The sequence below is a fragment of the Tetrao urogallus genome (assembly GCF_951394365.1).
Source record: "Tetrao urogallus genome assembly, chromosome: 19".
Classification (NCBI taxonomy): Eukaryota; Metazoa; Chordata; class Aves; order Galliformes; family Phasianidae; genus Tetrao; species Tetrao urogallus.
The window spans coordinates 5,889,869-5,917,389 of record NC_136832.1 but is presented as its reverse complement, the minus strand read 5'-3'; the positions used below and the strand labels follow the sequence as shown (position 1 = coordinate 5,917,389).

Sequence of the window (27,521 nt, the reverse complement as noted above, 5' to 3'; positions counted from 1 at the left end):
AGAGGAAACTGGCATTCCCTTCTGCTCGGTCAATTGCAGAAGGTTTATTTTGTGAAGGTACAAATGTCTAGGGATGTTCATTCTGGGCTGTGAGAGCTATCACTTCATAGGCAAAGTAGGAAAACAAGTCTTGTGTGTGCTAATTTGACCAATTTAAGTTAAATTTGAAATTTTAAAGGCTTGTAGGAATAGGCAGGAATGAATATATGCCAGTTTGACAGAGAGGCAAAGCCCTGCCATGTTTAGCAGAAGAAAGGGAATTGAATTCCAGCAGTACACACTGCAGACTCATGCTGGTTCACAATGGTTTGTGGGTAAGAGTAAGCCAAAAGTGGAAGTGTTCAGAGGCTCATATGCCAATGTTTCTGTGCTGCCCACTTATGAGGATGGTAATACAAGGAGCACAATGTCATTCAGTTTCAAGTGGTATATGTTAAAAATTTCTTTTGACTTTGTTTTTTTTAGGCAAGACAGCAAGCCCAGCTGAGACATCAAATGGCAGAAGACAGCAAAGCAGAATATTCTTCCACTCTACAGAAGTTCAACAGTGAGCAGCATGATCATTACTACACACACATACCAAACATCTTCCAGGTAAAGCTCACTGACGCCGTTCTAGAGAAGTTCAAATTCTCATGATAAAAGCTAAGGGATGTGTTGCTTGTTGGCTCACTTCTTGGATCTTGCCTTTTGTTTGGTAACTTTTGTCCCCAGTAGCAATGATTGTATGCAGTCTGCCAATGCGAGAGATGGAGAGCTACGAAAAATTCTGCCCTTCTGTTCTGAGGAAGGCAACAGTGAATTGTCATGACAGATTACGATAGTCTTTGGAATTGTTCACAGTCTTGCTGTATTAAGCTCTTGTGTCTGTGCAGCTGGGGAATGAGAGCATTATTTGCATTGTTGGAGCAGGAGGCAGCTGGGGCGTCCTTACATCTGTAGAGCTTCATGATCCTTTATAACCTGTTTTGAAATCAGACTTTGCAGATGTTAAATTTAAACTCCAATAATTCTGCGATAGTGAGTGTCAAAGAATTTAAGGAAGCTTGCTGACTGTCTTATGATGCCTGAAGAAAGACAGCAGGCAGAGAACAAAAAAGCTATCAGTGTGCTTGGCTGAACAAAGAGAGATTAATGCTGTAGAACAGAAGTTCTAAATGACTGTTCCATTGTAATGGGTCATAAGAGTCAAGAAGAGGAGCATGCACCCTCTTTAAGGAGAGGAAATGTCACATGCTTATCATCTGATAAGAAATAACTAATACTGGCATAGCAAATAGGCATTTTCTTATTCATAAGTGGACACCTTCTCTTTTGCTCGTGGTATTTCAAACCAGTATCTTCAGATAAATCTTCTCTGGCATTGTATATAAAAGTCTGCCAGTGTACTTGTATTTAACACTGAATGCAGTGAATGCTGTGATTCGTAGATGAGCGTGCAAGTTGTGCACACACATCCTTTTAACTGCCAACCAGCAAGTAATCTCTGGTGCTTTCTATTAGCTGCTGAAATAACAGATATATTGTAAAGGATTTGTTTCCTTTAACTATTAAATTGTTGCTGTTGCTTGTGAATTAGTGAAGGCAATGAGGATTTTAGGCTGATGGTGTTCTGTAAGATTCCTGCAGTTTTACATGAAACAGGCAGCTCTTATTCAAGCCCTTCTGTATCCTGCTATTATAATCTCTTAATAGTGTTATGCCACATCCACTTACCCTCTGTTCCAAATCAGAGGTGCATGCAATAGATGCTGGAGATTGTGACACTGAATCCACTGCGGGGCAGGGGGCATATGTTGAGAAGCACACGTGTAAGCAGCATGGTGTGTAGGGCTGCCTGTAACCCAGAAGTCATCTTCTGGGGAAAAGGGGAAATTAAAAATCCAAGGGAATAAACATCTCCAGTGGAATGCAAATAAGATCTTTCACAACGTCCTGCAGAAAATGAAAGAGAATTCATTGTTCCAGGAGTTACGTTAACAGCTTTAAGAACCACTCTTACAAATGTCTAAAGCTGGGATTTTGACAAGTCAGCACTTTTTAACATACAAAACTAATTGATAAATTCCCTGTCACGGTAACACAGGTTGCTTCTAGAATGGTATTTAGATGTTGGAAGGAACTGTACCAGTTACTGCCTTGTTAGAACAGCTGTCCTAATTTGTCTGTTCTTAAAAATATATATATTTAAACCTTGTGTTTTAAAGCTGCCAGCGTACGGTAGGGAGGAAAATTGTTTGCAATTGTGAAGTGACTACTGATATGTGATATATGTGATCTATACTGATATGTGTGATCTGACTGAAATCTCGTGTTTTAGAAAATACAAGAGATGGAGGAAAGAAGAATTGTGAGGATAGGTGAATCCATGAAAACTTTTGCAGATGTTGACCGCCAGGTGATCCCCATCATTGGAAAGTGTCTGGATGAAATAACAAAGGCTGCAGAATCAGTTGATCACAAGAATGTAAGTGTTACCTTGCTTGTGTTGCTGACTGTCATCTTTAGAACTGATGGCTTCGTGCGCAGAGATTGCAATGCTGGGTCCAAGCTGCAGTGTGAGGGCTTTATAGTCATAGAGCTAGAACAAATAATGGGCTCTTGTCCCAGGCTGCTTTGTCTGAGGCAGATTATTCCCCAAATCTACTTAACATCAGGAAATGCCACGCTTTCTTTTCTTTTAGGAATATTCTCTCCTTTTGATAGGATAATGACTTCTTGAGAAATAATTGTTAATGGAGATTAGAATTCTGCCCAGAATAAGGAGAATGATGGGCATTATTCCAGATATCTAATCACCACCAATTCTTATTCAGATGGATTCTGTACTCTTCTAATAATGGAAGTAATTAAAATGTTGGCTTCATTAGTTATTACAACAGTTCTGGCAAAATTTCTACTTGGTTTTAAATTCTTCATTTGAAGAACTGAGGCTTGCTAGCAATCTGCACGTGAGTGCTGGTAAACCTTCATTTTGAACATCAAAAAATAAACCTCCCTGATGGAGGCTGATAAGGAGCTCAGTTGTGCTTCCTGATGCACGGTTAGCACAAGGGCAAATGTGTTTTCTGTTTTGTTTTCAGAACGATCTGCTCCCTTTGGAAATGAAGCCTGTGCCTGCTCTTTCTGCCCTTCTCACGGGTCGCATTAGTGCTTCAAATACAAACAGCGTGTGTCTGTGTGTCTCGCTGTCTGTTTGAAATTCCCATGCAGCTTTTCACTGGAATCTTTTCTGAGCTATTCGGTGCCCAGAGCCTGCAGTTAATTGGCAGCACAAGCCTGAGGCTGAGGTTTTGAAATGAATCCCCTGCTTTTGCACGGTGGTTGCTCTCCCAGAGAGCAGCATGGGAAACCAAGGAATCTGAAAGTTACTGTTTCCTTTTTGGGGTAGGAGAAGGAGCACAAATTCCTGTGTTTGAACAGCGTACCCTTTTTGGGGGTGCAACTCTTGGTGCTGAATGGCAAAAATCGCCGGGGAGAGATTCATAACTGTGCTTACACTATGCTCATATCCTCAGTTACAGTCTAAGTGAAACACACAAACCACTGACGCTGAGGATTTGATGCATTTTGTACTCAACTTTGGTCTTTGCACACAAATGTGTCAGACTGATGGCTCACGTGCAGAAGTGTGACATTAGAAAAAGGAGCTGCGAGCACTGATGGCTTAGGGATCTTCTGCAGACACTGACAAAAATGTACTTAACTGCATTTTTGTTATAGCTGAACAGTGATGAAAGATTTTGCCTGTTCTGTCTGGGAAACTGGTGTGCCTGAAGGATTCTTCTTGTCTTAAAATATCATTGAGGGCTTTATGTCTCTGGAACAGTGGTTTCTCACCTTGACTCTAATAAGAGTGGTACACTTGCTCCTGTGTCCTACCACATTATAAGCAGCCATAGCTGCAGGCAGTGGCAGTTTAACATCTTGTTCTCCTTCAGCCAGTCATGCAAACCGCTCCAGCAGACCTTTCCCATCTCTACATTAAAATTGTAAGAAGGCAGTTTTGGCTCTTAGACTGCTACCAGAAGAGTTTCTTTTCTTTGAAAGATTTCAATTGAAGTTTATCTCCTTTACTCATCTCTTTCAAGCCTGAATTTGTTTGGATGGGAAAGTCAGCTAGATCTGAGCTGCGGTCAGCTTTGAAATTGAGGTCAGATTCCAGGCAAGTTGAACGCAAGGACAGCTGGTGATACCAAAACCAGTACAATGGTGAGCAATACCGAGAGCCTGCTGAGCAGGAAGAGCTTGATGTGGAGCTCTGGGCTCACACAGACACGTGTTTCCCAGCTGGGAGGAGATCTCAGGGATCTGGTAGTTGTAAACAAAAGTACACAGCATCACCAAAGCAGAGATGTAGGAGCTCTGACACTGATAGTGAGGAAACGCAGCGAGCATCTGGAGTTCTCACACAGCTCCTGGCTGGTGTTCTTCGTTTGGTTGTCCCTTGTTCTACCAGCTATCATGTGCAGAGTTGCTGAAAAAAGGGGGAAGGTAAATGAAAGCTGTGTTGTTGGTGTGGCAGCTTCAGTTCAGAAACCAGGCCTTTAAATTTAACAGCCACAGCAAGTTCAGAGGATGCGTTTGTCAGAAAGAAAATAATTACAGAGAGAGCAGCAGTTCTGGTGCCTTACCTTGTGTACCAAACTGAGTCAGCCCTCGCTGGGAGGATGTAAGAACCTGCAAGTTCTGCAGCTTTTTTTTGCTGTCCCTAAAACCTTCCCAGCTGATGGTATGACATCAGTATTTTTAAAAGGAAAAACAAAATGAAAGCACAGCTTTGCAGTTCATGTGAGTACCTACCCGAACTAATTGCCATGCTGACCAATCAAGGGATTACCACGGCATTTGTGAACAACTCTGATTGAGTATCAGACCTGTGCAGCACAGCAGTAGGTCAAGATGTCGTTCTGCAGTTAGGGTGAAACTCTGGAAGCACAGGCTGCCAACAGCAGGCTTCCTTTCCACAGCCATCTCTGCCTGCCCTGCCATCCATAGCTGCCAGCAGGATTCTCAAAGACCACTTCATTTTCAAGGCCCCTCTTTCATTAGATGGCATTGAGAACCAGGATGATATCTGGAAAATATTTCATTATTCTCTGCAGCTTAGAAATGACAAAGTTCTGCCTCACGCCTACTAGCAAAATGGGCAAATGTTCAGGCTTAGCTAGGAAATTTGCAACTGTGCAAGCAGAATTGCTTTATGCCCTCATAGAAGTCCTTACAACTCCCAGTAAGCAATGGAAGCTCTCTGGAATAGCTGGTAGCACTGGTTAGCCCTGTGTTCCTACTGCAGCTCTGGATGCACTCCTGTTCAATGTATTCTTTCTCACAACACAGAGGTCGCATTACGAGGGTGGGCTGCAGTGACTGCTAAGTGAACCTCTGCAGAATTTACTCCAGCAGCAGATAGAATTAATTTGTTACGGATTTAGGAGTTCCTGTTATGACATTATCTCTTTGTGATATGTGGAGCATGCTGTTTATATTGAGCTCAATCATCGTGAAAGGATGTTTTGACTGAATAGAGGGAGCGCTGTACAATTAACAGAGGAAAAAAGAGAGGGGGGGGGAAAAAAAGGCTTTAGGCATGGGATAAAATACCAGTAGTGGATTTCATGTAACCTCATGTATGTTTGTCTTTTATTTCTTCTTTCATGATTACAAAAAATTCTCTTCAAGGTTCAGGTCTACAGAATGTCAATCTGGGATGAGGTAACGGAAGGTGTTGCTTTACCCCCTTTACCAGCTGTATCTGAATTCTACAGTGCACCTGATAGTGAGGACTTCGAGCCTTACTGTGCTAGGTGTTCCCCACCATACCTTTGCAAAGCTTTTCTTAAAGCTGTGTTTTGCTGAATTGCATCTGGCCTCTGAATCTGTGCTTATCCCACTGGACTTCTCATGAATGCAGTTTTACCCATGGATGTAAGCAGAAGCTGTGAAATGCTTCCAAAGCAACAAGTTCTTTGATTCAAACAGGATGATGATGCCCTTCTCTAGAGAACTAATAAGATCTTTGTGCACAGTTCCCCTAATGATCTTAGAGTAAGAACTGTTAGAACACTATAATGTAAAAAGCTTCCTTCCTGAGAAGTCATATAGATCAAAAGTGCTCAGAAGAACTTTTTTTCTGAGGCCATTAGACCTAAATGCTTTTGGCAAGTTAAGTCCAAGTCTGCATTTATATATAATTAATCATGTATGTGGGCTTGACTAGGATAAATGCTATATATTATTTCTTGTATGGTTTATCTTTTTCTTCTATTTTTTTAAAAAAAAAAGCAAAGCCACTGCAGAGGGCACAGGCAGCGTATGGCTGTAGTATCTGCGAGCATTCAGTTTTACATGGTGCAGTGCCTCGTTTTGGTGGAATAATATGCTCTGCATAGCTTTTTAAAACACGTTGTGGGAATGACAACAGATGCAAGAAAGCATGCCTTAATCTTGGAGCAGAAGGAGAAACTCTTCCAGAACCTGGGACCAGGATGAGTATTTATGTGCCAGGATGAGATCAGTCCCTTTAAAGATTCTTTCCTCCATAGGAAAAACAAATTTTTGTCCTTGATCTGCTCTGCTAGAAGCAGTGTGATGACAGCCTTCATCTGAGGTGTTTGCCCTTGTTCTTGATCTGTCCCATTTCAGGATTCGCAGATGGTAATAGAAGCCTTTAAATCGGGCTTTGAGCCTCCAGGAGATGTTGACTTTGAGGACTTCACTCAGCCCATGAAGCGCACTGTCTCCGAATCCAGCCTTTCCAACTCCAGGGGGGATGGGAAGTACGAGCCGAAGTTTGGTGGCAAATCCAAGGGCAAGTTATGGCCATTCATCAAGAAAAATAAGGTACTGACCTGCAAACATGAGCTTTGTGTTAGCTAGTACGCGTGTAGTCAATAGGCACTGTTTTATCTAGAGATCTGGGCAGTTACAGATTTTAAAGAGAACTTTAGTTTCAGAAAGTTAATGACTGATGTCTTAGTATGGTGTTCTGTTGTAGTCTTTGGTTACTTAAGGTTTTTTTTATATATCTTTGAAGTTTTTTCGTTGTAATTTCTTTAATTACGTTGCAGTTTTTATATTAATTTAATTGTCACGTCTTTGCCATGGTCCATTTCTGTTCCTAACTCAGAAGGAATTGTATACCACTTACTTGGTGTCACGTGTGCTAACTAACACTGTTACTTCAATGTGTCATTACTGTTTTGACACTTCTAAAACTCTCTGACTTTTCATTTGTGTGACCTCCTCAGTCTGTGCATCGGGTTCTGCAGTTGGGTGGTGGGAAGCAAGGAATTGCTGCGGTTCTTTCTCCTGTAGCATAACTAATGGAGCACAGCTAACTGAGCAGTTGACTTTTTAAAGACCACGTTAACTTACGTATCCATCAAACCTTTTTCATTTCACTGTCATATTCTACACCATAATGCATGGCACCGTACATCTGAGGGTACCAGAATGTGTCAGGATGACTGCGCTGTGTCAGTTTACAGAAACACTGATGGAAGCCCAGAGCAGCTTCACATTTCGATCTCACCCTTGCTCTGACCCTTATCAAACCACTTTTACTGACCACATTGACAGTCCAAAAGCCTACTTGATCAAAATGGGTCGTTCCTCTTGCTGGTAGAAGAGAGAAGTTGGCTGTCTGGTGCTTACATTAGTGTAGCCAGAAGCAAAACAAACAAACAAACAAATAAAGACCAACTCCTGAGCAAATCTGTAGCGTTTGTGGAAGTGAAGTTTGATGCACGTTGCTGAGGTATGATCTGAAAGCAGGAAGGAATGTGGTTTGTTGTTTTCCAGATAATAGAAACGCTACTGGGCACTAAGGTACCTTCATTATCTGATCCATTTAAATGCAGGTATTTGTAAGCTCTATCCATTTGCATTATTCCAGTTGTCCACAGAGCAGAGCAGGGCAGTTTGTAGGATAGCACTGCATGGACGAGTCTGCATGAGCTTCCCGTCGAAACGCTTTGTTACTCTTCTGTTGCATCACTTACTAAAAACTTCAATTTTATCATACCTTCATTTAACACGACTCTAAATACTTCTCCCCCCACTTCTTGAACCATGGCCTTTAATATTTAATTATTTAATTGTTTTTTCTCTGAATTTCAAATATTGGTTTTGATGCTTATTTTCGTTTTGTGTTTTATCTTTTTGATTTTATTCTGTCACTTCTCCATCTCTTATACGTAGCTTATGTCCCTTTTAACATCCCCCCATCAGCCCCCTCCTCCTCCCCCTGCCTCTGCCTCACCCTCTGCTGTTCCCAACGGCCCCCAGTCTCCCAAGCAGCAAAAGGAACCCCTCTCCCATCGCTTCAACGAGTTCATGACCTCCAAACCCAAAATCCACTGCTTCAGGAGCCTAAAGCGCGGGGTAAGTTCTCCTCTGGATACCTCTCTCTTTCTTTCTTTTCTTCCTTTCTGGCGCTTTTATATTGCACGTTCTGTTATGTAAGAACTTGTTTTGTTTGGTGGATGAGTCCGTTGTGTTTTACCGTAACATGCAGACAAATCCAAGGAATCCCAACCTGTGAAGTCATTTGCAGTCAAAAATCCCACGGCGAAACCACAAAAAAAGTTTCTGATAGAAGTTACCTTAAGTTCCTTATTTTTGGAAGCAGGGAGAGTTATCCAATGCTTAGAAAGAGCAGCTGAACTCGAAGCAATATTCACATACAAGTCACAAGCCATTAATTTAGCAGCTCTGCATACACTGCTGTTCAGAACTGTAGATCTTTTTCTGGCATTTCCTATGAAGTCAACGGATTTTTTTGGTGCCTGACCTGACTTTCACTTCCCTGTGCTATGGTGCACGTGGTTCAAAATTACATCCTGTGTGCGGAGCTGATGGTCAGACAGACATGCTCTGAAACACAGGTGGGAGGTTTAGAGGGATTGGGGTTGGAGCCTTTCCTGCCAGCAGCTGGAGCAGCAAGCTGAGTGCTGCTGCATTGTAGAGAGGCTGGAGGCTGACCTGGGGGACCCAGCTGAGCGTAGATGGAGCTAAATCAGCTTCTTGTGACACAACACTGCAAGTCCACCATACTTTTCTCCTGAAATAAAGCAAAGAATGTTTTTTTCTTCTTGCAAGCCCATATGTGGCACAGCTGTACTCAGAAGTTGCTCATGCTTTGGCTCTGAGGTTTGGGTCCTTAAAAGTATTATTGAAAAAAAATCCCAGGAAGGAGACACAACTGTGCAGCACCTTACAGCCTGCACTGAAAAACACCTTTTAATGTTGAGGAAGTGCAACTGTTTAAAAAAGCCCAAATTCTGCTCCAGGGACTGCAGTGACATTTAGGAAAGAGGACTGGAGTTGTTTAACAGTAGAGCTGCTTTCAGTGGGACTTCAGTGCTTAGTCACAGAGAATTGAAAACACTGCTGTAAACAGTATTTTGTCTCATCTGGTTACAGACAGTAAATTTAAAGAAAAAAGTTCTTTTTTTTTTTTTAATTTAGGGCAGTTTTCAGTTCTTTTCTAAGGAACTTCCATTTCATGATGTATTCAGTGTAGGATCCAAAAATTCCCATTTCTGATGCTTTCTGGTGGGGATGCAACTGGTTTCTAAGTTGTCCTGAGGAGGTTTGGTAAATGCCTTCTCCCCTCAGTTGCATTTTGGTTCACAGCATCTCTTCTTTTAAGCTTCTAAGGACTGGGGAATTGCCTTTCCATCCTGCTTCTATAGCAGCAGGTGCCTCTGCACTGCTTGGAGGGGCTGGCTGCTGGCAGCCCTGTTTGTGTGGGGCAGCACTGAGGCACGTGGAGAGAAAGGCACTGCTGGAGGTGGGAGCTGAGCCTGTGACCCAGTCCTCCAGAAGTGCCATTCACTGAACTGATTATTTAAAATAATGCTGAATATTTCCAGTTCAGTCTAAAAATACCAGCTTATATTCCTTGGGCAATGCATGAGCTTGCATTTCAAATGTACTAACTCTTATTTATTATTTGGCCTCACAAGCAGTTATGACTTTTAATGTTTGCCTGAAAAAGTGACATAATATAATGTGCTGTCTGAGAAGTCTAAGCCAGTCTTAGAGATGCTTTGTACTGTGTTACTTTTAGTTGGTTCGTTTGAGAAGTGAAATAATGAGAACAATTTCCTCTAGCTTTCTCTGCAATCCTTCTAATTTCTGCTGACAAGTTCATTAAAAATGCAAAAAGGAAGGCTGTTACTAAATCTTCATTTGAACCTTTTCCACTATGTTCTCCTTCTCTTTCATTTCCTTCCCCTGTTAGCTACCAGGATGTTTGTATGTAAACAGTTTTAGTGCCTGACTCATCCAACAGAGTTGGAGGCCAGTGTTCAGATCATCGTGGCATTTTCCAGAGGGACGAATTCAGGCCGCTTAGTTCATCTAGAAGCATGGAGGAGGAGAGGCTGCTGAGGGCTGGCAGCTCGTTCTGTCTGCTCTGAGAACGCCGCTGATGTCTCATAGGTCCTTGGTGATTTTTGTTACACGCAGCGTCAGACTGAAAGGTCATGGAAGCGCTTAATGATCTTCAAAAACAAAATTCTAACCAGACGCGCCCCGATCTCATTTATTTGCCAGATGAGAAATGAGTTATTGTCATTTGTTGATGCGGCCCTCTTTATGCTCAGTGCAGCTGCATAATATCGTTAATTCCGCTTTTACTATATTACATTTGATAAGATTTCCTTTTCTCGGTTCCTCTCCATCTCGTTGTCCCTCTGCCAGATCCGAGAACATCTGAGTTTTGTTCCTGAGCAGTAATGTTGCTAATGCTGCACTGAGATCTTAGCAAAGAAATGAGAGAGGAGGAGGTAGGGAGGAGCTGTCTGTGCAGAAGAGTATTTGATCTGTACAGGAATACATTAGCAAAGCAACTTTTGGGAAGGTCGTGCAGGGAGCCAACAGAACAGTACAACGTAATGGACGTTTGGCTTTGACACAGAACAATTTCATCTGCTCTGAATATTGCCTCTGTGCTGGTTTTGTTCAGCCAAACACCTTGCAGTACAGGTGGCCACGGGAGATTTAAAGTACTTAAGTAATTAAGATGATTTTAGATTGTTCAAACAAACTGTCAAGAAGAGGGTCCTTCCTGGCTTTGCTGATAATCTGAGCTGTCAGTGCCTGCAAAAGGCTGTGTAACAATTCAGAGGACATGGGATCATACTCCTTTCTGTCCCTGGTTTAAGGAAGAGGAGCGTGGCAAGGAAGTACTTCATGTGAGCACAACTAACAGATAACAGAAGTGTAATGGGATGAAAACAGCAGAACTACCCGCTGTAACGTCCTTGGATTGTGAGGCAGTGATCCCATATGGTTCCTCCATAAGTCCTTTGGAGATGGCAGTGAGTGGCAGAGTGTTCCAGTGATTTCCTTCCAAGTTTTGTTTTAGAATCTTCTGTTACATTTGGAAAGAGAGATTACAAAGCTAAAGTGGACAAGGCACTGGTGACTGAGTTGTGTGTGTAACGTTATGTCCTGCAATCTGCCTTCACTTTTGCTCTCAATCTAAAAATCCATTGAGTTTTGTTTCCAGGAAAGGAAGCAGATAACTGAACGGCAGATGTGAGGCTAAAGCACCAACTGCAGTATCAGTGAGCACTGCCAGTGTGAAATCCTGGTCTGTCTGAAAGAAAAACAACAGAACTTACGTTGGTGCTGACACTTGTCAGTGTCTGTGGTTTTCTAATCATGTTCTCCTATTTTCATTGGACTTACTTTCTTCTGACCCCAAAAGCAGAAATGTCCATTACAGGGAATCATTAAGACCCATTACAGTGCTTACAGAAGATCTCAGCTAAAAGAGGGGAAAGTCTACACAAGGGTTGTTTTGTTTTTTTTTTACTGTTTCTAATAACTCTTTAATTAAAAAAAAAAGGTCAGTGTTTAAAATCAGCTCTGCCTTTTTAGGGAAGTAAAATCCAGAAGAGTACAAAAATGAGGAACCACTTACATAAGTCATAATTTCATTTATGCTTGCTCTGCTTTTTCTAATTGCATTTTGAGGACAAAGGAAACATAGTATTCTGCTAGTTGAAATTAACTTTGTGTTTTTCCTTTATTGCTACACCGGCAGTAACATCAGCACCTTTATTTAAAGAGCAATACTTCTCAACTAACCAAATCCAGGGTAGAACTTACACCCTTGAGTACATTGAGCTGAGCTGCTTCATGTCACCACTGGGACACTGGGCTGTGCTCAAACAGGAGGTGGCTCTGGGAGCAGAGGCACAGATGCTGCTGTCATTGCCCACACAGCCCCATAGGGTCCAATGGAGGGATTTTTGTGGTTTCCTTTTGAAGTGGAAGTTGTTGACTTCGTTACAGTGTAACTTCATTTCCCTTGCATCAGTTAACGTTTTCCCTTTCCATCCTGTCTCATTTCTGTGATGCACTGTGCACTTTCTTCTGACACCTGTAGCCCTGCCCAGGGACCACGACCTGGCTGTGCTGTGATTGTGCAGAAACACCAACCAAACCACACCAGCTCCTCACCTGCTGTGTTCCCTGCCCAGGGGAATGCTCCGTGCTGTCGTGCAAGTGTGTGTGTGCCAAAACAGCGGGCCTGGGGTGGGTGGGCTCAGGAAAACCAAGGTTATTTTAGCAGAGGGATTTGATCTGGCATGGCATGTTTAAGCTAGCCTTTAAGAATATGAGATCTAAGTGTTACAGAAGTGCTGAACTCGATTAATGCTCTCAGAGCATCTAGCAAGTTTCCACTTTGCACTTAAAGGCTATTAAACACCGAGCTGTCTTTTGCTGTAGAAGCAGTAAACACGGGTGCTGTGCTGGTCTCCACCGTAACGCATGTGTTTTCTCTTGCTGACTCACCAGCAGACACAGTCTTTGTATATTCACAAAGAACTCATGAAGAGGACTTTAGGGACACCCACGTGTGCCATTGAGGCTAGGGAATACGTTGTAAGTCCACGTATGGTGTGATCAGCCCATACCGTTGCTGCACAGTCGCTAACCCCACTTACAACGCCCTGAGAGTGTGCTGTGGAAATGTGCTTGGTGGGAAAGAAACTGCAGGCTTGGTGAGAGGCGAGCTGCAGCCAACTGGGTTACGTGCAGGAGAGACTTGTCTGCTAGGCCTGGAAATGCTGAAATTCACACTCCTCTTGCAGCCGTTTAAAGTGTGCTTGGCTGTAAAACAAATAGCAAACTCAAAATTATATTCTGTATTTGTTAGCTTGTAAGCTGAGCTGCTTTTACAGCAAATTTCTTCTACGTAGAAGTGCTCCAGGGGGGTTCCTTGCATTTATTCTAAATTTATGAATGCAGTTTGAGCATCGTGAGCCACCCCCTTGTATGAGCTGCAGGGACACATCCCTGCTGTGGTGGCAGAGCACGCTGCGAGGCTTGGAGAAACTTCCCTGAGCTCTCTGTGACAGTGACAGCCCATGGATGCTGGCGACCTCTAAATCTGGTACCCAGCGAAAGCATTGCAGGGGGTGGATTGCTGCAGGAGCACTGAGAAAGAAATTTACCTTTGGGCTGTCTGGAAATGCAGTGATTTATTTCAACCCCGATTTCTGTAAGTGAGGTTAGTGTCTGTCTGTGACTGTCCAATAACACATGGACTTGCTGGCTTTCATGCTCTCTCATGTGTTATTGAAGCTTGTGGCTCTTAGGCTCTTCATTTTTTCCCTGCAAGACTTGTTCTAAATTGGCAGCTTGAAACAGATCTGCTCATTTTGTAGCAAAGTGATTTATTTGATCGTTTTGAGGGGGAAAAACGCTCCATTTCCAGGAGCTGTGAGTGAGTTTATCACTGTGAAAACCCAACAGAATGGGCAAAAGCAGTTATTCAGTGAATGTTTAATGCAGATTTACTTTCAGTCTGCTTATATTTGTTTATAGAAATTGAATCACTGTCATGTAAAATTATCAATGCATTTCAGAAATGGAAAGCTGGGAATACGACTTATTTCAGCATTTCATTGTCTGTGATCTGCTTTACTCGTGATGGCTGTAACAATCCCCGATGTTCTCTTTGGAAATGCTCTTAATAAGTTCTCTATTTTTGTCGTACCTAATTAACAGTGCAAGAATTGGGCATACAATGTGTATAATCTCTGAAATTTGCTGAATTTACAGCAGAATAGTCGTGATGCAGATGGTTCCCTGCAGTAGCGCAGTGCCTTTAGACCTAGTGTTTAGACATTAGCGCATGTAGCATACATCCGTGCCTCTATAGAGTGCTTCATAGGTAAAGATTTCCTCTGCACCATCAGTCCTGTCTGTATATATGTAGGATCTCAGTTTGTGCTGATCATGTCTATGCTAAAGTTCACAGGAATGCTAAAGGTAATATGCAAACAAAAGCTGCCTGCACCGAATATCTTCTGCATTCTATTTTAGCCCATTCTCTCTCCTCCTCCTGCGATTCTTCTCTCAAATTGATTGGTTTGGTTTGGTTTTTCAATGGCCTCGTAGCTAAGAGAGCAAATTTCTTTACAGCATTGTCATTATTGAGCGTTTCTGTGCTGATAGACTGAACTTCAGAGGGAAACTGAACTGCTGCATTGTCACGTGATGTTTCAGTTCCGATGGAATAGTTTGCTATTAATTTTAAGGCTATACATTATCCTGGAATTATTGACATGTATTACTGCATAAATTCCGCTAACTAATGACAATTGTATTTGAAAATTGAGTGTTTCTTGAGCAGGCTGTCAAAAACATCACAGGTGTCGAGCTGCCTTTATTTTAAATCCATCTCAAAAGAAGTCTTGCTAAAAATGGAGCATCTGTTTGTGAGAGCTCTGTATCCAGGAGCTGTCAGTGCTGCTATTAGAGAACTCTCGAATGGCAAGGTGTGCAGAGGTCTGACAACAGATTATGGCCTGGGGCAAGAGATGTTTCCCCATTTTCACGTGTCAGCTGTCTTTGACACAGAGCACATGCATTTATGCATTTATGCATTCAGAAGCTCGTTGCACACCAGCCCGCAGAGCTGGTAGCACAGTCACAGCGAGCACTGCTGGAAGCCTGGGCGCACTTTTCATTCCCCCTTTAGTCTGGCTTTGTACCTTGAGCAGCAGTTAGCTGGTGCTCCTTGGGACGGAGCAGAAAGGCACTGGTAGGCTCCAATCTCTTGGAAATAACATAACTGACATCTTCCAGCACTGGAAGAGAGCTTTGGTAGTTTTGGTGGTGGACTGTCTGAGCACATTTATTCACCTTTCAGTTTGAGGCCCTCCAGCACTGCTCAGAACCCAACATGTAAGTGATGTAGCACAGAGGCAAGCAGGTTATTTTTTTAATGTACACCTATCTTTTTGCACTCTCTTCCTTTCCCAGATTAGCTAAAAGATAATGCTTTAGCTCTGCACCAGGGGATGTGCTAACCTTTGAGGACTGGATCATGTGTATCATTTAAGTAGCTTGAATAATGTCTTGCTGGGCTGCCATAGAATCAATTTGGTGTGAAGAGATTTTTTCCCCCTTATTCTTGGTCCTGACCTTGTCTGACCGTGTGGCCAAAATAAGTTTGAGATAAGTATCTGTATGAATTGTTTAAGAACACCGAATGGCTGAAGTGACTGCCCAGAAAGCATTGTGTGCAGCAGTGGAGGTAATTTGGGAGCACAGTCATTTGGACACATGCCTGTGAGCTGGGCTTTGTCTCCTGGAAATGACCAGAGGCCCCAGCAAGCCGTTAGCAGCAGGAGCAGTGCCATACCTCTCCCTACCTGCAGCTAGGTGCTGTCCTTCCCTGCTCCTGCACAAAGGGGCTGATGCTCGTGACTGCATTTCAGCACGTGTTCGATCTGAAGTGACTTGCACACATTGACAGCTGTTTTGTTCCGCAATTCAAAACTCAACGAGGAAATCCCTCTCGTAGCAGCAGTACTGAGGCAGCCCAGGCAGAGCTCTGCCCGCAGTGCAGAAGCACACAGGCAGCACTCCCAGCTCTGCTCCAGGCGAGGCCATGGCAGCTGCCCGGTGCTGCTGGGCCCTCTTGTGAACTTTTGCACAGATCTGTCAGTGTTACCCATCCAGCGAGGGGAATGTGTGTCATGTTATTGGAACAGCACTCTGAAAAGTTCCTCTTCTACTGATGCTCTGTTGTTTTTTTTTTCTCTTTTCCCCCCACCCTGTATCTCTCCATTTTTTACATGAAGCTTTCTCTCAAGCTGGTAAGCACATTTTCAGCATGCCTGTCCTGTGTTTTAATCACAACTCTGTGTGTGTTTGAATGTGCACTGTGCCACGTATGACATGACACTGAAATTGTTAATTCGTTTCTTCTTTGTTTGCTTTTTTGCTGTTTATCAGATAACTCTGAATACACAGGTCTGGAGTCTAATAGAGGTGATCGAAACTCAGTCTTTCTAATAAGCTGCTAAAAAATTAATTCTAATACATAGTTTAGCTTTCATTTTTGTAATCTAGGGCTATGAAAATGTAGAAAAACAGTATCAAGTAATTCTGTTACTGTGTAAGTATAAATTGAGACGTTAAAAGAAATCAAGATCTGCTTGGACTTTTTCCATAGAGAAATGCATGTATTTGGTGTGACTGTAACATAGCCACAGAGTTTGCTTTCTGTGTCCAGGTGTTTACTGGCAATCTGCACCATGGTCGCCTACATTTTACAGCCCTATGTAGTCCTTCAGAATAACTAATAATAATTAAAATTCTGTAAACCGTAACCAACAAGGTTAACTCAGTCTGATTTGAATTTGCAAATGCTGTTATATATACATGTGCCCCAAATTCGATCTCGGATGCAGCTGGGAAGGTTGCTTGAGCTACGGTAAGGCAACGTGTTCCTGAGTTGGAAAGGGGACGGGTGGACCTATTTGGGAAAGCAAATTGGGCTGAAGTTGGTATTGCAGGCACTGTGCTGCTTGAGATGTGCCACACCTCAGTATGTCTCTGGTAGATCGTTGCTCTTCCTTTGCCCCTTGTGATTCCAGGGGGAGCTCAGCTGTTCTGCCCCATTTCACTCACGCCTTCCAGAGCCACAGTGCCTGGTGACAGAGAGCTTCAGAGGAACTGCAGCTCCTTAATTGCATTAGCTTGGAAGTTTTCTTTTTCTTCACCAGTCACTGCCTTAGGTGCTCCTTCCCTGTTAACCCTCCCTACATACACGTTGTCCATGGATTTATCATCTTGGACCTGTTCCTAACAGCTTGTTCTGAGGAGAGCTGCGTGCCCTGGAAGCTACCTGGGGTAGCTGTGGTGTGCCTGCAGAGGTTTGGGGCCCTACCACTGCCCTGCACAGCGCAGTCACTCATTGCTCTTCATTTGCAGTACTGCACTTGTGAAGACCTGTGGTAGAAGTGGGGAATGGTGGAAACCTCTGGCTCGCTTGGAAACCTTCTTCTTCTGGCTATTGCCATCCACTGACCTATTAGTCCCAAGTGTTTACACCAGGAATTTCCACTCGTTTTTGTGTAGTGTAGCTGAACTAAGCCTTCACATGTGTAGGAATATATCCTCCCCAAACAAACAGCTGACCTGGCCTTCCCCCAAGAATTGCACAAATCAAGATGATGTGTATTTCTAGAAAACATGTGCAATGTTTACAGCTTGAGAGATGATTCCAGCATCTTTTGCTTGAAAGCATGAAATGTGCCTACCATGTGCAAAAGTTGTTCCTTGCCTCTTCCTGCTGGAGGAGGACCTGTAGCTGCTGTTCAGATGGGAAGTTACCAAGCATGGAATGAAGTCTCTGTGAGTTCACCCAGTCTCAGGCATGCATTTCTACACAACACTGCTGCTTTGGTCTGAAGCATTGTGGGCACAAATACTGAATTTAATCTGGCTGAGAGCTGTCAATTGAAATGAAGTATAGAAAAGGAAGAGCTTTTCCAAATTGCTTTGAATACATCTGGTATAACTGAGGATGTTTTCAAGCATCTCTTTCTCTTCTGGATAGAATTGAAGAGAATATTTTATGTAGTCTTTCTGTTAACTGCTCATTTATTTACAAACCTACATCCAGATGCTTTGCCTTAAAAAGATAGGTATGGGTTTGCATGCAGGCTGACTGTAAAATATACTAAAACAGCCTAATGTGATGTGGGAGTTACTGCAAAGCAAACGCTGCCAGCATTGAAGAATGAATTAAAACAGAAATCTCCTATGCCACGCACAGCAATGTAATTCAGAACTCTCAGGGCTGCACGTGGCTACTGATTTACAATTAGCTTAACTTGGTTCTTGCATTGTGTTAGATTTGCTTTCCCTTTGTCTCACAGAATGGACACTGATGTGTGTTGTTACACACGAGGTCAGGCTGAGAGGCGTGTGTTCGTTCTTACTGAACATGAATATATATATATTCATATATATATATACATATATATACATATATGTATGAATATATATACATATATATATATATGGCAGCACTTTCATTACACCAACCTGTTCTGCTTTATTGAAATTAAACAGGAGGAGGGGCAGGAGGTGAGCTGTGTGGAGTTGTCCTCCATCCCTCTGACACCCACCTGCCTCCGTTATAAACAGCATGTTCTGCAAATGCAGAAGAAAGAGTGCGCCTTCAGCACGGAACTGGAGGGGTCTCGTGGGCAGTCTCTGTGGCAAAGTGTCCCCTAAATCACTTTCCCCTAAGAGAGAGATTTGGCATTTCAGTAGAACTGATGTTTCAGCGTGGCTCGCAGCCTTTCAGTAAGCGGATGGGCTGTTGAATTTGGGTGCTCAGCTTTGTATTTTGTCCCTTTCTTTTACACGTATGCCAGTACTTCTGCTTAGAAATGGGACATGAAACAAGTGAACACCAAGACAAGAGAAATGTGCAAATTCTAGATTGTGTACAAGACCTTCATTCTTTTGAGATTCAACTAGTTGCAAGTCTACCTGCTATACAAAACTAGAGTGATCAGAGATGAAGCATAGGGACAGTAATAATTGAAAATCTGGACAAACACCTTGAGAACTAAGAACTTCAACCACTTCCATCAAACCAGGCTGTTGCATTAGTTTCACAAAAACAAGGTCAAATATCCCACTAGTTTCATTTTTGCTGCTCTTTTTTTAATGTTTTAATTTAAAAAAAATATAACAAATGTGAGCAGTTTTGTTATATACATCAACTATTTTATATATTTTATGTGTGGCCCAAGACAATTCTGCTTCACTCAGTGTGGCCCAGGCAAGCCAGAAGGTTGGGCACCCATGAGTGAGAGCAGGCCAGCAATTAATAGCGTGCTCAAGAAGCATGATTATGACACAGGAGTAGAAGCTAGCAACTGCTTTCAGGGGGATGCTGTGTCTAGGGGAGTAGGGGAAAGCAGGAAAAATTAGCTTTCCGTGGAATGAGATCCTGTTAAGTAAAATCTGGTGTTAGCTATGGTTAAAGGTAGATTCTCAGCTTTGCCACTGAAGTCCTGCGTTCTTCCTGATCTCCCTTTAGCCTCTTGGTAAGGAAGTGGTCCTGGGCTTGTTTCTTAGGCATTCTGATTCCTAACCATTCAGGGGCTGATAACTCATAGCACAAATGATAACAATGCTTCAGACCATTGTGATTGCTTCACAGATTTGTGAGCTATTTTCTAAATGTGGTCTTGAAGGATTCGTGTAGGCTCTGGTCGTTTATTTTTTTTCTCCCTCCATTCCGCTCTGCAGGGAGCTGGGCCAGAGGACTTCAGCAATCTCCCACCTGAACAAAGAAGAAAGAAACTTCAGCAAAAAGTCGATGAGCTGAACAAAGACATTCAGAAGGAGATGGATCAAAGGTAAGCCAACTCCTCCAGTGGAAAACAAAGTAGATCAACTGAAACAACTGAAACATAAGAACTGATAAAAATAAGGTTCTGGTGTTTTCTAAGGTGCTGTTCCAAGAGAAGACACAGAGTTTGTTTATTGCTAAAAATGCCTTCTGCAATCGGTTATTTAATTTTGGCTGATGTAAGTCAGAGCACCCTTGCAGGGAAGTAGCAGTCTAGCCATGAGCAAGATGGAGATTGCTGTTGGATACACAGATATTTTTGTGTGTGTGATGTGATCTGTTGCTGATGAATCAGGTGTGATGGTGGGGGGGCTGTTTGCTTGTTGTTTGATTGGTTCTAGTAATTACAGGATGTAAACATGGTCTGAATCAGGGTTACAGTCATAAACCTCTCAACGCTAAGCAGATCACCTGCAAATGTTTGATGGGCAAATGTGATCGAGGGTGTATGCCAGCAAATGAGGCTGTTGTGAGCTTGCTAATGTCCAAAGTGCTGATTGTTTGGTGTATATCTTAAGACTCTGATCTGTAGCATACATTTCCTGGGAGCTGGAAATACAAGTCCAGTGCTTTTGTGGATGCTTTTTCTACAAAGCTTCGTTTATCACTGTGGTTGAGAACAAGACCATTTTGGTTACACGCTTTCTATTGATTCTGGCAGCTTGTATTTGTTGCTTTCAGTGTTTGTTCACATTCTGGCTCCTGCAATCGCATTAAAAATTCAGCACACAAAAAAGCAGAACTTTGCTTTCCAGAGTGATTTTAAGACTCAGCCTCACTGCTGTTAGTCCATCCAAAACAGTGCTTCACGTTTACATGGATGTGCCTGTGTTTTCTGCCAGATTGCTTTGAAGAACCTGTTAATTTTGGTTTGCTGACAGACTTTTTTCATTGGTATATTTTATTTATCACTTATATCATAAATGAGAAAGGAAGTTTGCACATGCTTATTTTACTTTCCATAGCTTTTCCTTCTGTGGTAACTGCATTTCTTTCTGCACAGATTTACCCTTCTGTATTGATTCTGAGGTAACCCCGTGTTGAAATCTGAGTAGAATTTTAAAATCTGAGTAGCTATTTTAAAATGAGCATAGTATGCGATTGGGGAATTAACAGCAGCAGTTAAGTAGGGGTTAAAGAGTAGTAATCATCGTGACTCACATGTTTGCAATATTGTCCCTTAGGGTTTCAACCACAGAGCAGTCCCACTTCCTTGCCACCCACACTTTTTCTCATTTTCTCTGCACAGAGCAAAAGCAGGCACAGGATTGCAATTGTCAGGAGTTTGGTGGGAAATTCCAAAATATAAAGAGCGCTAACTTGAGTCGTGGGACTGCCATTAACCTTGTTCCCCCCAAGTAATGCCTAGAGAAAAGCTGAATGGCTGTGGCAGGGATAAAGGAAATCAGCTCATAAGTGCATCCATCTCTAAGCTCTGAAACGCTCATCATGCAGATAACTTCTCCCTTAAGTTCAACTTGCTTCAGGTCAAAGGCAGCGCGTTGCTGGCAATGAAAGCTCCGCAGGCTTCCCTAAGGGATCTGATGCATGTATTATATCAGCATTGGGCCTGTGGTACTGCGTTCATCGTAGTGGGCCCTAATATTAACATCTCTGAAACCGTAGGCATTTGGCATCTGGGTTGATATGAAACACAGCCCCCAGAAACAGTCTGGTAAAAATACAGCGTAGCTTAACAGGATGCGGGGTCGCGTTATGTGGGCCAAGGTCCATCTGTTGCTGCGCTGCGACAAATGCAAACCATCTGGATTCAGCTTCCTTTTAAGCAGTGTGAAATAAATATCTTGCAAACTATCAGCTTTGCAAAAGGCAAAATGCAACAGGCAGGGTGAGAGATTCTGGTTATCACTCCATTCTGTTATGTCTGCATTCAGCTCTTTGTCCCAGTTGCTCGATTGGATTTCAGCCCACGATGGAGAAGAATGATGCAACTGTTTGTCTGTCTCCCCCCAAAACTGGGATGATATTCATTTAGGAACTTTTATTTTTCTTCTGTCTCTCAGAGATGCCTTAACGAAAATGAAAGACGTGTATATCAAGAACCCTCAGATGGGAGACGCAGCGAGTGTGGACCACAGATTATCAGAACTTGAACAGAACATTGAAAAGCTACGATTAGAAGTGCAGAAATTTGAGGTACGGGGAGGGATGTAGATGTGATGTTGGTCTCAATGAGGACACACGTCTTTGATGAAAAGTAGCTCAGCGTATGCACGCTTCTAAGTAAGTGCTTCCATGCTTTTCCAGATAGAAAGAAAATGCTTCAATCCATTTTTGTGTATGGAGAAGTGCTACTTAATCACTTACATTAATTGAGATCTTTGGGCCTATTTCTGTAACATAAATAAGCACTGTTGCTTGTGATTGTCAGCCAACAGCTGTGCTCTTTAAATTGCCCAGAAATCTATGCCAAGTAGAGGAGGAGATAAAATGCAGGATTCTCTAGACTGCCCAGAGAGGTTCAGATACTTGCTTAAATTATGACAATCATCTGACTACAGATGACTGTGGAAAATTGGAGGAATGTAAGTGGGAAACACCATTCAAAGTCTAACAGCAAGACAGAAGCCATCAGATGATGTTTAAGGAACAGTAACATTAACAGGAAGCTTCTTAGAGATGCAGAACCTCAAAAGCATGAAGCAGTATTTGGAACACGAGGATCCATTAGAAATGTATCCCGTTGCAATTAACACCAGAGGGATTATAGGACCGAGGAAAGGCTTCACTCTATAAGCTGGGCCACAAACACGAAGATGTACAGCCTGCTCACGTTGTTCCTTACAGTCATTTGTTTTACTACCGATTGCTTGCTTACCCATTTGAAAGCCTCCCCAGCTTTTCTCCTGCTATTACCGAGGCTACTGTGAGCTGCTGCACGTCTTACTTCACTGTGACTGGAGGAGCAGTCTGTCCTGTAGTGAACATAAGCTCCAGTGACGTGACGCTGCTGCTTTTCACTGGCAGGGCTGGCTGGCCGAGGTGGAGGGCAGGTTGCCCTCGCGGACGGAGCAGGCACGGCGGCAGAGCGGGCTGTATGAAGCCCAGAACACTTCAGCAGTGAACAGCTGTGCACAGGACCGGGAGAGGTACAGTATCTGTACAGAGCTGCCTTCTTTGGGCTGGTAACTTGCTTGCTTTAGCTGCACCACCGGGAAAGCTTGCTCTGCCGTATTCAGGACTGTGTGAGCAGGATGAAGGCAGGGGCTCTGTGATGAGTTTTGCATACTAGTTTTAGCCTTATAGAATATTCCAACTTTATGAGCTGGTTTTCTAAGTATAATGGCCACTGCAGTCACTGCTGTGAAGGCAAGTGTGATAGGTTCTTTTTATTATGGAGAGAAAAAGACCATCGCAGTGCAACAGCTGCTAATGGTAACAGCCTGTCCTGACCGTTCTGTGGAATTGCTGAGCTGCTCCAGCTGGAGTTGCTCACCTTGCCTCGAGGGCTGGGTAAACAAGCCACTCTCCCTGCTCCCGAGGCTGGTCGCTATAGTTGCTCTGTATTTTCCTCTCTTGAGCAGCCCAGATGGCAGTTACACAGAGGAGCAAAGTCAGGAGACTGAGATGAAAGTACCTGCAACAGATTTTGACGATGAATTTGACGATGAAGAACCACTACCAACCATAGGAACATGTAAAGCTCTCTATACGTTTGAAGGTATCATTCAGTCTTTACTCTTCTTTTACTTATTGCTTTGTTTGCTTCCTATGACAAGTGGGAAACCTTCATTTAACCTCTGCAGCACTTAAATAGACAAAGGAGTGAGTGAGGCTTTGGCACTATTCTGTTTTCTGGTGGCTCTGGGGCAGGGATTTGTCTTGCATTTTGCAGGGCTTCTGCAAGAAGAGGAGCCAAATCTAGAGCAATGCATCCTTACAGTGGTAGAGAGAAATAGTGAGGGAATAAAATTGTTTTCTATGTTGTGCACTTCATCCCTTCAGTGTACTTCATCCCATTCTTACTGAAGGTTCCTATGAGAATTTTTCAGCTGGGGGGGCTAAGCTTAAGCTGTGTTATCAGCTGAGCATGTTATGGTAGAAAAATGTGTTACATGTTTGGGAGTTCTGCTGTGAGGACAAACTTATGTAAGGGTTACATAACTTAGGGTTATGATGCTCAGCTAAGTAAGTTCTTATTAATGTTATATTAATGCCTTACAGTTTTAGCCTGCCTATGGTACTTAAATGTCTGGCCTGCAACCACTGCTTTCCAATAGAGGAGCTGTAACAGCTGGACATGAGCTGAGCTACAAGAATATTTGTGAGGTTCAGGTTAATGATAACATGACTTCTTTCTGAAGGTGGTGCTGGCATTTCCTATGGCAACTCCTACATCAAGGTCACGTTCCTTCTTAGATTGCAGCCTGTTGTCTCCAGACTCATATATTCTTGTTCACATTCTAGTGATGCAACAAAGGATGCCATGAACATCCCCTACTCCACCCGTGGTTCTTACTGTGCAGGGCAGCTTCACATCCTTGTTACTTTGTCTTTCAGGTCAGAATGAAGGAACAATTTCTGTAGCAGAAGGAGAAATGCTGTATGTAATAGAAGAAGACAAAGGTGATGGGTGGACGCGAATCCGAAGGAACGAAGACGAGGAGGGCTATGTCCCTACGTCTTATGTTGAAGTCTATTTGGACAAAAATGCCAAAGGTGCTATGACTTATATTTAATAATATTATTATTACTTTACTTGCTTTCACAGAGATACCCAAGCCAGCAACTTTGCGTTGCATACAGAGCCTTTTAAAAGTCTGTACAGTGCCACAATCTGCGTTATGTCATACATGGACTAATATGGCTTGCTGTACTGCAAAACATGCTTTTTGTTGGTCAGAGAAGGCTAGTGTGGTAGAGGGGAAATGCAGCCTTTCCTAGTAAGTGCTCATTCAACTGTCACTGCCATTGCACACCCAATCTAGGGCAGGAAACACAAAGCCATTTGGAAACATTGCTGGTTTTCCTTACATATCCTGGGGGTATTTCAGACATGTTCATAAGTTTGTCCCAAACTGATCCAGTGCACTGCTATATAGGAGATATTTAGCCTGGTGTTTTGTGTCTCAGCGTGGCAGAGCTTTCAGAGCCTCATGAGTTCTGTGGACCTTTGGAACTGAAACCTGCTCATCATTTAGTTAGTGTGTTTGGAAGGGGAAGCAGAAGTCTTGCCAAAGCCTCTCTACACAGCACTCTGTGATCCTTGATCAATCATTTAAACATCGATGTTAAGGAAAATCTTTATTCTTTCCTGTCTTGATACATTTCAGAAAATGTTCTTTTGGCTGTATTTGCTATTTCAGATGAAGTACAGGTTTTCTGATGACCCGTAACTAATGGGTCTTCTGCTCTAATGCAGTCAATGGAGGCACTCTGAGCTTAAACTGGACGGTCTTCTGTTTCTCAGTTGCTTTTGACTCCTCCCAAATGGGTGTATTTTGTAAGCAAGCAGTGCATACAGGAGAATACTGGGTAGAATACATGCTAGCATGTAAATACCTGGTAACATAATTCACTGAGAAGTTTTAGGTCTGTTTTAAATTGATACGTTTGAAGTCCCCTGTTAAATAATTTATGCATTTCTTTTGCAGTCATTTAATTATTCAGATCATTGTGTTTCCAGAACCTTAAAGTTCTTGGTGTGAAACAAACTGCCTCGTCCAATTTAAAAGAAAAGGGAACCATTCTCATAGAGGTTTATGGACAGTGGAGAGAGAAGAGAGCTGTCTCTGTAAACAAATGCTACAATTTGATCAGCTCACTTTTTCCTGGGTTCAGTATTAATCAGTGCATACCTCACCTGCTGCAGATGGAAGTCTAGGGTCTGATTTTGTCATAGTAGTTTTATGTTTGGCAAATACAGTCAGCTGAGATGCAAAAGTAAACTCAGCCCCCCTGTCTCCCTTGGTTAACCTTTAAGAGGTGGGTTTGTATTGTATGTTTTCTCTGCTTCATGTTCAGGACGAGGCAGAGAGCACAGAATGACAGACCTCATAACTCAGTGTTCCCTCCTTTGGAGATCGTGTCCCCTGTGTGTGGCAGTGGTTGAAAGCAGCATTATTGCTCTGCTGGAAGATGTGGTGTTCAGCAATGCAGGCTGCTTGAAGCAGCTGAGCTGCTGTGGCATCTCCATCTGTCAGAAGTACCAGGCATGGCGCTCTGCACGCTTCTCCCTGAGTGCTGCTGAAGGGCAGTCAGTGCTGGGAGTGAGTGCTGACACAGCTGGGAGGAGTTCAGATCTTTTGTTTTTCCCGTTAATTTTGCTGGACTTTAAGAATGAAATCAACTGTGCTGTGACTATCTAATGGAAACGAACTATGAGATTTACTTATTTTAAAATGGAAAACTTGCCATAAAACATCGGAGAGGCAGTGTAAAGATTTATGGGAAATGCTGCTGCATTTAGAAGGCAAACTTTGTGGCAAGTTGCAGTTTTCTCATTTGATATTAATATGCTGTAGAAGGACTTTATTCAATCCCTGACTATTTAACCTGGAAACCACAACTTTCCTGAAAATGACAGTGCTAAAGCATTTACACACTTCAATTCCTGTTCTCAAAAAGACCCTGGAGCAGCTGGCAGCTCTCGGTGTAGCTGTGCAAAGAGCACTTAGGTGAGGTGCCCAAGCAAAGGCCCGGGCTGTCGCTGTGCCTCTGGGATGGTAGGACAGGTAAGTTGTGTGCTGCAGCCACCCCTGTGCGTGTGCTGCTCACGTGAGCCAGCTCAGGGCTGCCTGAGGGCTGCTGGTAAAGTTTACCATGGTAAACTCCAGCCAGAGGGTGTTGCAAACCCTGTCACAAAAAGAACGGTAATGTCTATCTTGTTCTGCCTTTTTTTTTTTTTTCCAGATGTGTACAAATCACTTCAGAAAATCTCTGAGTAGGTTTGCATAGGCCTGTTCACCTTTTGCTCTACGGGTTTGCTGCTACTGCTGTTTTAAGAGATCTATTTCAGAAGGTTTTCTTTAGAAGAGATGAATGCACGTGGCTGGTCTCCATCAATGAAGGACTCTGTTAGGTGCCACTCGCTCAGCTGATGCATGTATAAGTTCTCCTTGCAATTTAAATGTGCATCACTGCGGATGGAAGCGCTGCCCCTTGGCATGACTTTAGTTGTAAACAGCAGTTTTGTCCTTCCTGATACCAGTGGGAGCCAACGCAATTCATTCCCTTTGCGATGCATTCAGGAGACTGTTAGAAGTGCTAAAAACGTTCAGACTGAGAACTGCATCTGTCAGATACATGGTTGTGCTTTGGGGCTTGTGCCAACCTCTCCCTGCTGGGGTTGAGGAGGAGCATTGCTGCATTGCTCGGGGCTCTGTTGGTGTAGCTGATTATGGCAGGGCTTTCCTGCCCTGCCAGGTGCTGGTGCTGCTGGCTGTCGATACTGGAACCGTTTGGACCTTTGTGCTCAAGGCTGCCCATCCTGTGTTATTAAATGTGGTACCTCATAATCTGCTTGGGAGCAGAGCCCTCTTTTAAATGTGATACAGCGAAGAACTTTGAAAGAATTGTCAGATAAACTTTGGTGGCACCCAGCAGTGAAGCCACGCTTGCTGCCCTCAGAGGAGCTGGCTGCTGGGGGACCGCAGTGGCAGGGACTGTTGTGCAAAGTTCTGCTTCTGGGGAAGAACGAGGAATGAGTTTGGAGCCATGAGAGCACGGCGGTTCCTCTGCCCGTGTCTGCTCCATTTTCCCCCTGCATCCCCCAGCTCCACAAACAGCCCTGGTTGGTGGGCAGCTCAGTGCTCTGCTGTTTGCTGGAACCACCGCAGGCAGCCTTGGCTCGCACAGAGCGATA

General features: G+C 43.2%; 1 protein-coding gene across 1 annotated transcript in view; it reads left to right on the top strand.

Annotated features, from left to right (window-relative positions):
- Positions 1-26,604, top strand: part of FNBP1 (formin binding protein 1) — a gene marked incomplete at both ends in the record, with an annotated part of 81,723 nt that extends 55,119 nt beyond the window's left edge. The window contains 11 exons of the mRNA XM_079544799.1: positions 466-594; positions 2,321-2,467; positions 6,646-6,843; positions 8,203-8,385; positions 16,119-16,133; positions 19,594-19,703; positions 21,721-21,853; positions 22,685-22,806; positions 23,239-23,378; positions 24,218-24,376; positions 26,570-26,604. Coding sequence (XP_079400925.1) covers positions 466-594; positions 2,321-2,467; positions 6,646-6,843; positions 8,203-8,385; positions 16,119-16,133; positions 19,594-19,703; positions 21,721-21,853; positions 22,685-22,806; positions 23,239-23,378; positions 24,218-24,376; positions 26,570-26,604 — 1,371 coding nt within the window. The remainder of the gene's footprint in view (positions 1-465; positions 595-2,320; positions 2,468-6,645; positions 6,844-8,202; positions 8,386-16,118; positions 16,134-19,593; positions 19,704-21,720; positions 21,854-22,684; positions 22,807-23,238; positions 23,379-24,217; positions 24,377-26,569) is intronic.
- Positions 26,605-27,521: the final 917 nt, after the last annotated feature.